The following is a 15,268-nucleotide window of genomic DNA, read 5'->3' on the forward strand; positions in this document are numbered from 1 at the left end:
ACAGAGACACACAGAGACACACAGAGACACACAGAGACACACAGAGAAATTTGCATTTGAAATCTAAACTCACTGCATGAAAAAGTTTCATCGCCTCACTAGTTATTTTGCCAGCGAACTTAATTTATATTCTGTGGGTTTTCAACTTTCCTGCTGCTGGACATAGTTTCTCCCAATCTAATGAGCAAAGCCCTCCAAAAGGGCTTTGAACTCAAGCAAATTTCACTTTAAATTTTTTCTGCTGTAAGAAACAAAGGAGGAAACAATGCAACCATGTCCAGAATGATTTGCAACTGTTGTTAAGTAACATTGTGTATAACATCAGATACCAGTCAACATGCACGTGTGCAAATCTAATTAGACAACAGTATTTTTAAAGTGTGGACGAATGCAGATTTGGATTTGCCACTGGTAAATTTCACCTATTTAGAGTAAGATTGCCGCTCCACCATTTAATTGGATCATAGCATATTAATTCTATTTACTCCCCTTTGTTCTATAATTACTCAATATTTTAAAAACTATAATCTAATTAATCGTAATCCTAAAAACTCCAGTTGTCTTAGCAGTGTGTGTGTTGTTGGGTAGGAAATTCCATTATCCTTTATGAGAAAACTGGTCCCCAATTTCCTTCCTGAAGAGTGAAGTTAAAATTTTAAGATTTGGATTCTGCTTTTCCACATTTGAGGAAATGGCTTTTGAGTATCTACTCAACTGAATCTTTTTATTCTTTTTAAACACCCAACCTAGTTTCCCTTTTCAAGATGGAAGATTAATATAACTCAGGTTTATGCAGTCTTAAATAATTGGAGGGGTAGCCTCTGAAATTCTGTCTCTCCTACATGCTAGGTCATTTTTTTTCTCCAATTGGTTGCACCCATGATTAAATGCTAACTAGATCTTTGAGGGTTTCCGGGCGAATTTTCCTGTCACCCGTTTGTATTGAGGGTTGTATTTGATCATTCATCACCAGAGGCTATTTTTCTATTAGAATTAATGAACCCCATCTCCTTACACAGTAATAGATCCAAAAATGCCTGCATTCTATTTGATTCTTTAACATGCCATTCTTGAAAACTGCCTCAAATGCATTCCATGAACTTGTCCTCCAAGTTAAATTCTGCCAATTTGATTCTTCGAATCTTTCTTAAAGCTGGAAGTGCTCAAAATTATTCCATAATTTGAGTGAAAAACAACTTGCTGGACAAAGCTTTCGTTCAGGGAAAACTTCTCATAAACGCAATCACCTGATAATTTAGCTGAAGGTTACGATCTTGTCTAGTTTTATTTCTGTCTTTAACTCCTGTGATTTCAAGGGCTGCCTCGGATGAAATGTTGTGACTCAGAAGGTCTCTCCCCTTTCCTGCACTCTCCTGTAGATGAGAAGGAGGGAGAAGAGAAAAGAAAACAAGTCACCCTGATAACTTAGAGATAGTAAGAACTGCCGATGCTGGAGTCAGAGATAACAGCGTGGAGCTGGAGGAACACAACAGGTCAGGCAGCATCAGAGGAGCAGGAAAGCTGACGTTTCGGTAACTTAATGTAATTATAAATAAAGTAGTTGTATTAAAAAAGGTCTTCATTTGCTTTTAAAACAATATTTAAGAATGTTACAGCACTTCAACAGCTCTTGCCAAACTCAGGATTTCTACCACTGAAAAGAACAAGGGCAACATGTATACGGGAACACCTGCAAACTCCCCTCCAGTTCTCACACTAACTCCCCTTGGAAATAAATTGTCATTTCTTCTGTCAGTGGGATCAAAATCCTGGAACTCATATCCTAACAGCATTGAATGTGTATCTACACCACCGTAGATTGTAGCATTCCCAGAAGGCAGCTCACCACCACCACCTTCAAGGGGAATTAGAGTTGGACTGTCTGCTGGCCTAGCTACATCCTGTGAAAGAATAAAAAAGGGATTTGATGGTGTTCTTTGTAATAGCTGTAAATTAGAGAAAATACCAATAAGGAATTTTTTTGGTAATTTGCACGTTATTGCAATTTATAAAATGACAAATAGTGGTGAATTAATTTAAATGTTATTTGTGGAGACAATACTACTGAATCTTGTGGAAATTCTGAGTAGGATAGATATGCAAGATAGGACCTATTGCGGCCATGAGAATAGTTTGTGAATGATAACCACTGTAACAGGTTTCTATTTTGAAAATTACAGAAGAATAAAAAGAGACGTATGATGCACGAAGCTATTCAGCCGATCATGTTCACACAGGCTTTTCAAATGAGCACCATTACTAGTACAATCTCCTGCTTTATTCCATTTCCTTGCACATTATTTCTATCCAAATAAACATCCAATGTCCTCTTGGATACATCAATTGTACTTGCCTCAACCATATTTCCAAGCAGTGCATTCTATATACTAGCTATTCACTGTGTGAAAACATTTTTAACCTCACATCACATTTCCTCCTTTTGCAAATCAGTTTTAATCTCTGCTGTCTCATTTCTGTTACTTTTACAAATGCGAACAATTCCTGTCTATTCACTTTCAAGATGCTCATGATTTTGAAAGCCCTTGAACAGATCCCCTCTTAGCCTCCTTCTCAAAGAAAAAAGGTCCTAACTTCTTCAATCTATCCTCATAACTGAAGTTCCTCATCCCTGGAACAATTCATGTAAATTGCTTCTGCATTCACATCCTTCCTATATTGCAGCACCAAGAATTGTACAAGATGGTCCAGCTGAGGTCTAACAAGCACCTTACATTAGAGTTCAACATAATTTCCTTACTCTAAGGTTTTGGAGTAGATTTGTAGCTTGGGTTGTGGGTGTTGTGATTGGTTGGCTCGCCGAGATGGTTTGTTGTGCTGCAGACGTTTCATTACCCTGCTGGGTAACATCATCAGTGCAGTCTCCGATGAAGAGCCGATGTGTTTTCCCACCTGGTTTTTAAACTCTGGGGTCCGTTGAGCTGGAACATATCGGAACTAACCACAAGACTCCTATGACCGCTGGGCATCAGAGTGGCACACAAACCCACATCAACCCTACGACAACTGCTCACCCGAACCAAAGACCCACTTCTCACTATGGACGGGACCAATGTCATCTACAAGATTCCCTGCAGAGACTATGACAAACACTACATTGGAAAAATAGGAAGGAAATTAACAAAGGTACACAAACACCAATTGGCTACAAAAAGACACAACCAATACTCACTCATCTCAATCCAGATGGAGAAGGAGAACCACCAATTCGACTGGGGCAACACCAAAATCCTGCGACAAGCAAAGCAGAGACAGACATGGGAATTCCTAGAAGCCTGGTACTCCACGAAGAAAGCCATCAACAAACACATAGAACTCGACCCCATATACACTCCACTATGAAGGAAAACCAGAAGCGAGGCAATCCAGCTCAACGGACTCCAGAGTTTAAAAACCAGGTGGAAAAACACATCGGCGCTTCATCAGAGGCTGCACTGATGAGGTTACCCAGCAGGGTAATGAAACGTCTGCAGAACAACAAACCAGCTCAGCGAGCCAACCAATCACACTTTCCTTACTCTTGTACTACGCTCCTATTAATATAGCTCATGATACTGAATGCTTGTGTTTAAAAAAAAGCTGCTCTTTTCACTTCTCCTGCCACCTTCAATGATCTATGCACATATAAACCTAGGTCTCTCTGCCCCTGCATCCCCTATTTCATATTGTCTTTCAACATTCTTCCTAACAAAATGCATTGTCTCTCAGTTCTCTGCTCTGAACCGGATTTGCCACCCTTCTGCCCACCCACCAGCTTAACTATATTCTTTCAGAATTCTACACTGCCCTCTTCACAGTTTATAATTCTTCCAAGTTTGATCTCATTTGTAAACTTTCAAATTATGCCCTGCACACCAAGAGAGAGATAGAGATACAGATACAGATATATTTAAAAAAAATCTAGGTTACACATACATACACATGACAAACGTTCCTCCTGCCCCAAAAATATTCACTGATAATGACTGCATTTCCCACTCAGCCAGTTTTGTATCCACATTGCTACTGTCCCTTTATTCCATGGCTTATAATTTTCCTCAAAAGTCTGTCATGTGTCACTGACTCAAATGCTTTCTAGAAGTCCATGTATACCACATCAACAGCAGTACCCTCAATCAGGCCTTTGTTGTTGTCTCCTCAAAACTTTCCAGCAAGTTAGTCAAGCACATTTCCTTTTCATAATTCCATGCAGGTTCTCCAAAGCAATCTATTTTCTATGTGACTACTAATTCCAGAGCAAATAATTGTTTCTAGAAGCCTCCCCATCACTGAAATTAAACCAATTGGCCTGTGATTCTCCTTACAAGCTTTCGTGAAATCAGCCATAATTTTGTAATTCTCTAGTCTTCTGCCATCTCCCCAAAACTATAACAGAGTAAAAGATGATCAGTACACCTGAAATTTCCAGTCACTTCCTTCCATCTCATCTGGTCCTGGTACCTTGTCAATTTGGAGTACCAACAGTCTATCCAACACTTCGTCCTTATCAATTTTGAACATTTCTGGTGATATTCATTCCTCATCGGTCACTGCGATAGTGACGACCTGAGGACATCACCCTCATTGATAAAGATAGATGCAAATATTGTACAATTCTTCATTACATATCCTTCAATATGCCAAATGCAGATGTTTTATCCAAAAAAAAAGAACATTAGCCTTCTCCCTTATATTTTCCAATTACCCACTCTGCCTACCAACAATTTAGAGTTTAAAATTCCAGTTCAAAACATCAATACTTCCTCCATTAATAACACATTATAATAGACAGAATCTGCTGATAACAGCACAGTTCAAACAATTGATTGTTTTGACAAATGGTTTTGCTTCTTAGTCCAATAGATCCATTTCCATGTTTTAAAGAAAAAGTGATACTCAGAGTTTGCACTTGAGAAGGGTATATACAGAATCATTTTTGAAAGTTGGATTTTGAAATAGAGGCAGCGAGTTCTCTTAAAAGAAGAAGTCAGACAGTTATTCTGGAACAGTGACCTAAACATATCGCAATTAAAAAAGCTGTACGGCTTCAGCCAATGCCTAGCCAAGCCCTGTAAGTGTCAATGGATAAGTTGTTTATACTGTTGGGTTATGACAAGCAAAAATAACGGAATAAAGCCATTAGTTTTATTTTCAGTTCAGTTCAAAATAAAATGTTTCTTTTCCCCCTAGGAGTAGAGTTCAGTTCAGGGGTACCAGTTACTTCAACATTTAGAACCTCAGAATTATGAAAATGTGCATTTGTTCCACATAAAAGATGCTGAAAGGAATCTGTTGAGTATAAATTTAACTTGTCAAGATAACTTTTCTTGGATTGAGTCACTTAAATCAATGGTGTTGGGAAAGTGGTTGAAACCTTTTTGATGTGTGTTAAAATCTTTCTAAACTCTATTCTATATCTAAATTGCTTGGTTTTTCTCCCCTTTTTGTCTAAAACCTCTGTTGTTTACGAACACCCATCACCTTGTGTGAATATACAGGTACTTCTACTAAAGCATACATGTTTTGTTAATGGGAATTGGCTGTAACACAATTGCTGAATAGTGATGCTGTTTGGATAACGCAAACTTTCTGCTGTACAGGTATAGCGATTTTCCTATAGCGCGAGGTCACACAAGAACGCAACTAAGTATTTCATTAAGTCCCACACCAATTGACTACAACAATTAAACCCATGATCTATCAAGCCAGATTTCATTTTTGTATCTGACTTGCTCAGTCAATGTTCACAGAGCTGGTATAGACGAGAGGCTGAATGGCTTCTTTCCAAATCATAACAATGCTGTCATGGATCATTTAAATGATTACTTGACTCCTATTCATTATTGTAAAACCAAATAAATGCATGCCTCACAAATACTTGAGCCACTGTTTACATAGAAATTTAGACAAATTAACCATCTTTTATATGCACTTTGCATATACATATGATTTTTTGGCAGTATAATCCATTTCTCCTGCAGTTTTCCACCTTTCTTCCTTTACTACATGCTTTCAACAGGTAAGTGGACAATCAATAACGTCAAGCCTTCCTTGTCAGCAGATACCAAAGGATCATATAATTATGAACAACCACCAAAAATAGGTTTTCCAAGGAGCCTTGGAAAGTATCTTCAAACTCCACAACTGCTAACCTCTAGAAATACAAAGGCAGCAGATACATGTGAACTTCATTACCTGAAAGTTCTTACCCAAGTCAGACATCAGCTTGACTTGGAAATAGATCACTACAGATATTTCTCCTATAATGCAATTGTTGCATTCTTGCGTAACCTCATGCTATAGAAAATTGCTATACTGTACAGTAGCAAGTTTGCATTATCCAAACAGCATCCACTGTTCATCAATTGCGTTACAGCCAATTTGCGTTAACGAAATACGCGTTATAGCAGAAATACCTGTTTTCCTTCACTATCATTGAGTTAAAATCATGGAATTCTGTCCCTAATAACACAATGGGTGTATGGACATCAAGTGTGAAAGCAACAAGGTCGTGGATTTATCAACAGACTGGTAACATTGAGACCCAAGTAAGGTTCTGGGGACGCAGGTCCAAACCCCATCACAGCAATAAAAATCTAAAGTTAAAAGTCTAATGATGGCCATGACCTTACACACAATAATCACAATTGTCAGAAAAACTCATCTGGTTCACTAAGGTCCTTAGTGAAGAAAATCTGTCAACCTTACCTGGTCTGGTCTACATATGGCCCTAGACCCACAGTAATATGGCTGACTCTTAGCTACCCTAGCAAACAACTCAAGTGTATCAACAACTAGGTCTCAAAGCAAAAAAAAACAGAATGGGAGCTGCAGGCTCTTCTTGTGGATTTATGATTATTATACATCAAAAACAAAGTTTTACTTTACGTCATTTTTTGGAATGTCATAGTTCAAAAAAAAATACGAAGGAGAGATTTCTTTCCCCTGCCACACTGTTTGTAGGAGAGGCCTCCACGTGTTTGTCAAGTGTCAATCTGGAGGGGGATTTTTTTTTACCCTGCTTGAAACTTTTATAGTTCATAGTTCAAAAAAAACACAAAGGAGATGGTTTTACACACACAGCTTGTAGAAGAGGCCTGTCGACCTGTTTGTTCAGTGGCTCTGAAGATTAGAAAGCTAACAAACGGAGGGCTTTTTTGGGTTGATGAGGGTTTCATGAACTGCCAGAGGAAGTGGTGGATTCAGGTAGTTACAACATTTAAAAGACATTTGGATAAGTAATGAATAGGAAAGGGTTATGGGCCAGATGCAGGAAAGTGGGACTAATTTAGATTGGGAACATGGTCGGCATGGACTAGTTGGAACAAAGGGTCTGTTTCCATGCTGTATGACTCTATGAAGCCAGACAGCCCACCTGACATCAATTATGGCAAACACAGCCCTGGTGATCCTGCAAAGGCCCTCTTACTAACAACTGGGGGTAACTGCCAAAATTGGGGGAGACATCTTACAGACTAGTCAAGCACCAACCCAAAAAGTACACAATAAAGAATCATATCTTACAGACAACGTCCCCAACACCACTATCACCATCCCTGGATATAACATGTCCCAGCAGAAGTGAAGACAGGTTGGCATTCAGTTGAGTGGAAGCTGCCCAGAGTCCTCAACATGGGGTTTGAAAACCGCGAAGCCTCATGACACCAGGTCAAACATGAGCAAGGAAACCTCCTGGTTACCAAATAATGCCCGCCATTGGCTGATGAATCAGTGCTTCTCCATATTGAATACTACTAGGAGGAAGTGCTGAAGGTGGCAAGTGCACAGAAGGTACTCCAGATGGGGGACTTCAATGTCCACCACCAGGAGAGATTCAACAGAACCCTACCAATTGAGCTGATCAAGTCTTAAGAATATTGCAGTATCCAGGCTTGAGCTGAAAAGTGGCAAGTGACATTTGTGCTACACAAATGCCAGTGCCTTGACAGTCAATGGCACTACTATCACTGAAACCCCCACTATCAATGTCCTTGAGGTTATCATGGACGAGAAACTGAACTGCACCAGCCATATAAATACAGTGGCTACAACAGCAGGTCAAAGGGTAGGAGTCCTGCAGTGTCTAACTCACATCCTGTCTCCCCAAAGCCTGTCCATCACCTACAAAGGCACAAGTCAGGAGTGTGATGAAATACCCCCCACTTGCCTGGATACGTGCACCTCCAACAAGACTCAAGAAGCATCCAGGACAAAGCAGTCCGCTTCATCGACACCACATCCACAAACATCTCTTCACTACACCACTAACACTATCTACAAAATGCACTGCAGAAATTTATCAAAGCTCCTTCATCAGCACCTTCCAAATCCACAACCATTTCTATCTGGAAGGAATAGGGACAACAGATGCATAGGAACACCACAACCTGCAAGTTCTCCTCCAAGCCACTCAGCATCCTGACCTGGAAACATATTGTTCCTTCAAAGATTAAAATCCTATCATTCCTTCCCTAACAGCATTGCGAGTATACCTACAGCCCATGTACTGCAGCAGTTCAAGGAGAAAGTGGTGGTGAGCTGTCACAAGGACAATTAGGAAAAGGCAATAAATGCTGGCCCAGCCAGTGGCACCGATATCCCATGAACATACAATCAAGGAACAAGAGTAAGCCAGTAGGCCCTTCAAGCTTATTCTGCCAATCAATAAGATCACGGCTGATCCAGTTTTAACCTCAACTGTGCATTCCTGCATATCCCCAATAAGCTTTCACCTGCTTCATAATCAAGAATCTATCTCCCTCTGCCTTAGAAATATATGAAGATTCTATATCCAATCCCTTTTGAGGAAAGGATAGCCAAAGACACTACACTCAAATTTAAAAAAAATACGCTTTCCTAATCTGTTTTAAACGGGTACCCTCTTACTTTTAAACTATGATCCCTAGTTCTACAGTAAATATAAAACAAACAGTTCAAGATGGCAGCTCACTACCATCTTCTAAAGGATAATTAGAATGGGCAACGCTGGTCCAGCCAGCAAAAGTCATGACCTGGAATTAATTGAGGAAAAAAATGCAGGCCTCCTTTTAACATCTCTATGCAATTGTACAACTAATATCAAGAATTCAGTACAGGCTCTTAAACCATTTTTGCACTCAGACTCATTTAGTTTGGACTTAACATAGATTGGGAAAGGCAAACAACCACCTGTCAGAAAAATAGTAACTTTCTGGAGTGTGCCTGGGAGAGTTTCTGGCAGTAATATGTCCTGGATGCAAAGGAACAAGAAATATTGAATTTAGTAATGAGTCTTGAGCCGGAATTAATTAGTAACCTAATTCTGCGATTGAATTTAGCGTAATGTTTGAAAGCAAAAAGCACAAATCAGCTACTAGAATTTTACATTTAGGCAAGACTGATTTTAATGAAATGAGACAGAGACTGTTCACATTAAACAGGGAAAATCTGCTAGTGGGTAAAATAACTGAAGAACAGTGGAGCATGTGTAAAAAAATTTAATGCAATACTGAAAACCAATTTATACCCTTAGGACGGTAAAACTCCCCCTTCACAAAAAAAACCACAGGAATGGATAACCAAAGAGTTAAGGGAGAGCATAAAACTAAAAGAAAGGGTTTGCAAGATGTAAAACAAAACATGCACAGACCCTGCCAAATAATGAAGATACAAAGACCAGCAGAGGGCCACAAAGCAGCTGAAAAGAGCTACTACAACAGGCTATGAAACAAAACTTTCAAGGGACATCAAAATCAATGAAAAAAATTTTATAGTTACATAAATGGAAAGCAGGTAGTCAGGAGCAAGGTTGGTCCACTAAAGACTTCAAGTGGGGCTATTGTCAATGACTATGGAAAAATGCAGACATGTTGAATAATTACTTCACCTCGGAACTTACAGTAGAAAGGGAGAAAAGCTTGCCAGAAGTGCTGAGGAAATTAGTAGAGTATTAGGGAGACTGGGACTAAATGAAAATAGTACAAGTAAAACATCAATAATGAGGAAATTAATGAACCTAAACAGTGATTAATCCACAGAACCTGGCAGTTTCTATTTGAGGATATTAAAGGAAGTAGGGGAGCAGACTGTAGACTATACTAACTACAATCAGAGTTCTCTAGATTTAGCAGTCAGCCCTCAAGATTGGAAAATCGTACATCACTCTGCTGTTTAAGGGTTAAAGAGGAACACCAGGGAATTACAGACCAGTTAGCATAACATTTGTAGTGGGGAAATTGTTGGGAGTCTATAATCAAGGATAAGGTAACTTAACAGCTCAAATTTTTTCTACTTAATTAGGGAGAGGCAGCATGGATCTGGGACAGGTAGGAAATGCCTGATGAACCTCATTTAATTTTTTTTGAAAAAGTGACTGTGGACAGGGGAACATCTATGGATGCTGTTTATACAGACTTCCAGAAGGCATTTGATAAAATCCCATAAGAGATTGTTAACTAAGGTAGAAATCCACAGAGTTGTGGGCAAAATTACACATAAAACTTGGAAATTGGTTGAAATGAAAAGTAGGAATAATGGGGAGATACTTAAATTGGTAGGATGTGATGAGTGGTCTTCCACAAGGATTGGCGTTAGGGCTTCAATTGTTCACATAGTTATTAACAACTTGGATAATCGTATAAACTCATATTGAAGTTTGATCTTGACAAAGTTAGTCAGCACTGTAGAGTGTAAATGATAGCATTAAATTACAAAAGGGATGCAGGTAGATGACTACAGGCTAACTGCTCTGTAATTCCCTGATTTTCCTTTTTCACCCTTCTTAAAAAACAAAGTGGGCAAAACTGTGGCAGATGGAGTCCAACATAACTAACTAGGAGGACCCAAATCAGGATAGATCAGTGTACTTTCTACGTGGCATGAAATTAAACACAGTGGACATCCAGGGACTCGAGGTTCAGATTCATAGACTTTGAAAATGCCTCTGACAGGTGCAGAAAATAATGAAGGCTGTTTATAGAAGACTGGCCTTTATACCTGCAGAACTGGAGTATAAGGATGCAGAAGTTATGTCTAACCATGGTTAGACTCCACTTAGAGTACTGAGAGCAGATTTGGGCACCACATATTAGGAAGGATACTTTGGCATTGCAGGGAGTAGACTATAGATTTACGATAATGATAGCCAGACTTGCCCGCTTACATTAGCAGAGATTATACAAATTATTTGATCTCATTTGTTTTCACATGTACCGAGTTATGATGAAAATAGTTGTTTTCCATGCTATACAGCATACAAAGTGCAACAGATGGGGGGTGAGAGCAAGAGAGAGCGAGCGACCCATTCAGACATCTGATAACAATACGGAAGGAGCTGTTCTTGACTAGGTTTGTACATATATTCAAACTTTCATATCTTCGGCCCGACGAAAGAGAGTGGAAGAGAGTATAAGCAGGATGAGAGGGGTCTTTGATTATGTTGATTGCTTTCCCAAGGCAAAAGGAAGTATAGATGGAGTCAATGGATGGAAGGCTGGTCTGCATTGACGACTGTGGGTTCTTGCGGTTTTGGGAAGAGCAGTTGCCATACCACACTGTGAAGCATCCAGATAGAATGCTCTAGAATTTAGAAAGTTAAAGGGTGATCTCATCAAGTTCAAGGGATGTTCAAGATTTAACCGGAAAAGAAAGGGTAAATTAAAATGAACTATTTGCGCTGGTTGAAGAGTCTAGAATTAAGGGACATAATCTAGTAGTTTCATCTATTTCGAGGAGGTGATTCAAACCATCTTCTCTAGAGCAATTATGAAAAAGCATAGATTTCCCTGGCAAGATCTTTTTTTTTTCTATGACAAAAAACTTCTCACTGCCAGAATATAGGCCATCCTTCAGCACATGCAATTTTTAAAACTTACATTTTAACTTTACCTCAGTTTGGGCAAAAATACTTTCAATAAAAATCTGACAAACACAAACCAGAGTTGCAGAGAAGAGCTCAACATCCAGTGAACCGTCATTCAAGGAGCTATCTTGTGTATATTCACAAATTTAAAATTACAGAACTCAAGTGCTACATGGTCACCATCACTAGTTTTGTCCTTTCCAGGATATTAAATTGCCATGGGATTTGACTTCAGATGAATTACTAATCCAGCAATATAATCCCTAAAACTACTTTTGCACCCTTTTTCACATCCAAATGTGTACTTTTTTTTCCTCCTAATCTGTAGCCTAACCTTTATTTTTAAAATAGGCCTAACATTGCTTCTGCACTTATGCATCTTAGTATCCTATACATTAGACATTCATTTACATAAAAAGGAGCATTTTAATTACATTGGAAATTCTGTTAACCATAGTAATTAATTAGGATCGCCATTTAAAACAGTGAGGATAAAGTTCCCCTACCTGCTTGATACTGGAGAAACAACCAGAGGGGTAAGCGGTTGCTATAGCAACCAGTTGCTTTTACGATTGTTTCAATTGATGCTGTGCAAACTCTGTTGTTGATTTTTTTTAAAAATGTTGGTTCATATTTACGCATGAATGGTTATACCGCATTTCTTGAGACACGGAGGGGTGTGTGTGAATAACACGGTTTTCGGAGACTATTTTTGAAAGAAGCAAGGGTCTTGCAGAAACGATTTTTTAAAAAAAAAAATCAATTCACTTCCTAAAGCACGCTTTTTTCGTTGATTCGAAGTAGTAAAGGATTCACGTGGAAGCGAATTCCGACAGCCTTGTTTTGTTTATCCTCTCTACATACAGTTTTACCTTGAAGTCAGAGGCTGCCCAACTCCATCTGCGCGTTGGCAACTCTGAAGACATGATGGTGGGAGAGCGGTGAGGCTTGGTCGTGTGTCCTCCAGGTTGGGTGAGTTTTTTGGTTGTGTGGCACCGTGGGTATATATGTATATATATTTAAACGAATTCACCCCTTCCTTATATCATATATAATACATATATTTAAAATATCTGGTTATTTCCAGGAAATATTAAAAAGCACCCCCCCCTCAATTTAACACTCTGCTCGCTGCTGTCACACGTACCAGAGGCTGCGTAGCATTATGACATCAAGGAGTGAAGATGGAGAGAAACACCAGGAGCAGGAGACTTACGCAAAATATTATAAAACTATTATTACACAGAAACTACTTTGCGCGCACACACACAGCAACAACTTGAACAAATAACATCTCCGCGGTGAACACCGGTACAGCAAGTCTAAAGGGGTTGAGAGGCTTTCGGGACAGGTGGGGGTACTACATGCTTTAAACTGAGACTGATCATCGGCGGTTCTTACTATCTCATTTAAAACGAATACCGGCACAAACCTCGAGCCTCCTTTCACAGGTACAAACTAGTCGACACTCAGGTAAAGCGACAGCTCCTGAGTGATGGACAAAAGCCGGCAAGCGGCTTAACGTGCGGCACCTCCGCCTAAAGCGATCCCGTTTCACTGGGGTTGGGGTTAGGGGAAAGGAGAGAGGGGGGGAGGGAAAGGGGTGGGGATGGACAAGTAGCCAATCAGCGATGCTCACTGGCCGCCGTTGCCGTGTCGATCTAACCAATCAGCGATATTCTCCGACGGCAGTCGTCGGGCCGTTCTAACCAATCACAATCCTGCCTGATTGTTGTGGTGGAGGGGGCGAATGATGGGGAAAATCCCGCGCTTTTGGTGTAGGGGTTTGAGAAGAGGGCTGAAAGCCCTAACGGTTTCGGTTATTTTCTTTATGTTTTGTTTGCCTTCTTCCTAACCCACCCTCTTCCTGGGTCTTCTTTCGGGTCAGTACTTTGATTTCTCTCGGCCGCTTGAATCGGGGATTGTAGTTGTAAACCGCAACAACGAAAGGACGCGGCCGTTAGCTCCGCCCACTAGCGGCACCAGTCGCCTAGTAACGCCGCGTGCTTAACAACGGACAAACAATGTAGGTTAGAGGTCATTCATGGCGTCGCCGCCTCAGTGTAAGTCGTGCCCCGTTTCTGATTTATGTCTGGCACTGAATGAATAATGTATTTTATTTTAAAAATGAATAAAACTTATTAGCGATTAATTAGTAATAATGCATCTGCTGCAACAAGAGGCATCAATGAATGGGACTAGGTAGACAAACAGGAGGCTGGAAGAACACAGCAAACCAGGCAGCATCTGGAGGAAAGGAGCAGCTAACATTTCGGCTATTACCCTTCTTCAGGACTGAGGAAGCGTAATGCCCGAAATGATCACTGCTTCTTTCCTCCAGATGCTGCCTGACTTGCTGTGTTCTTCCAGCCTCCTATTTGTCTACCTTGGATTCCAGCATCTGCAGTTTTTTTTTGTTTCTAATTGAATGGGACTAATTGGCTTGTGTTTTGAAAGAGCTGGCAGAGGCTTAAATGGGGTGAATGGCCTCCTATGCTATACTATTATATCTTCCCAAGCATTAACTTTGACAACATACAATATTTCCTACAGCAGCGCATGATTGAAGGGCATGAAAAAGACTTGTGCTAGGAGTTAACTCTTCAAACTATTGTAGTCCATGTGTTGCAGGTACACCCACACCACTATTAGGATTTGAATGTGAAGATTTTCACCCAACACCCACAAAGTACTTCCAAGTCAAATAACCACATGACTTGAAGGAGATAGTGGGAACTGCCAATGCTGGAGTCTGAGATAACAAGGTGTAGAGCCCTCTCTCTATTTATTTCAGAGCCCCCATCCCCTCCCCCATTTCTGAAGAAGGGTCCAGACCCGAAACATCAGCTCTCCTGCTCCTTTGATGCTGCCTGGCCTGACTTGGAGGTGATCTTTGTAAGTGAGGATGCTCCCTGGCACTTTTTTTTGTTTCTGGACGGTAGTATTGTATTGTGTGGTTGAAGAGTTAGTGATTTGGTGCAGTATATTTGCAGATGGCACACCCTGCAGCCACAAGTCTGTCAATGGTGAAGGTAGTTCAGGTTTAAAGGTGGCAGAGACATGCCGAGCAATCAAGCAAGCTGAATTCATCATACAATCACTACAGTGTAGAAGCAGGCCATTTGGCGCATCGAGTCCACACTGATCCTCCGAATAGCATCCCACCCAGGCTCACCCCTTTACTCTATCCCTATAACCCTGTATTTCCCATGGCTAATCCACCTAGACTGCACATCTCTGGATACTATGGGCACTGTGGCCAATTTAGCATGGCCAATACACTTAACCTGCACATGTTTGGACTGGAATACCTGGATGGTGTTTAGCTTCTGAAATGTTATTGAAGCTGTATCCATCCAGACAAGTGGGGAATATTCCTTTGTAGATGGTGGACAGGTTTTGGGAAAATGGGAGGTGAGTTACTTACGACAT

General features: G+C 40.3%; 1 protein-coding gene across 1 annotated transcript in view; it reads right to left on the bottom strand.

Annotated features, from left to right (window-relative positions):
- The window catches only part of LOC125483301 (centrosomal protein of 135 kDa-like), a 20,012-nt gene extending 4,744 nt beyond the window's left edge, over positions 1-15,268 (bottom strand). The window contains exons 1-3 of the mRNA XM_048597899.1: positions 15,264-15,268; positions 13,269-13,497; positions 1,248-1,373 (exon numbers count right to left, since the gene is read on the bottom strand). Of these exons, the coding sequence (XP_048453856.1) occupies positions 1,248-1,373; positions 13,269-13,497; positions 15,264-15,268 (360 nt within the window). The remainder of the gene's footprint in view (positions 1-1,247; positions 1,374-13,268; positions 13,498-15,263) is intronic.

This window comes from Rhincodon typus, chromosome 6 (genome assembly GCF_021869965.1).
Source record: "Rhincodon typus isolate 14 chromosome 6, sRhiTyp1.1, whole genome shotgun sequence".
Classification (NCBI taxonomy): domain Eukaryota; kingdom Metazoa; phylum Chordata; class Chondrichthyes; order Orectolobiformes; family Rhincodontidae; genus Rhincodon; species Rhincodon typus.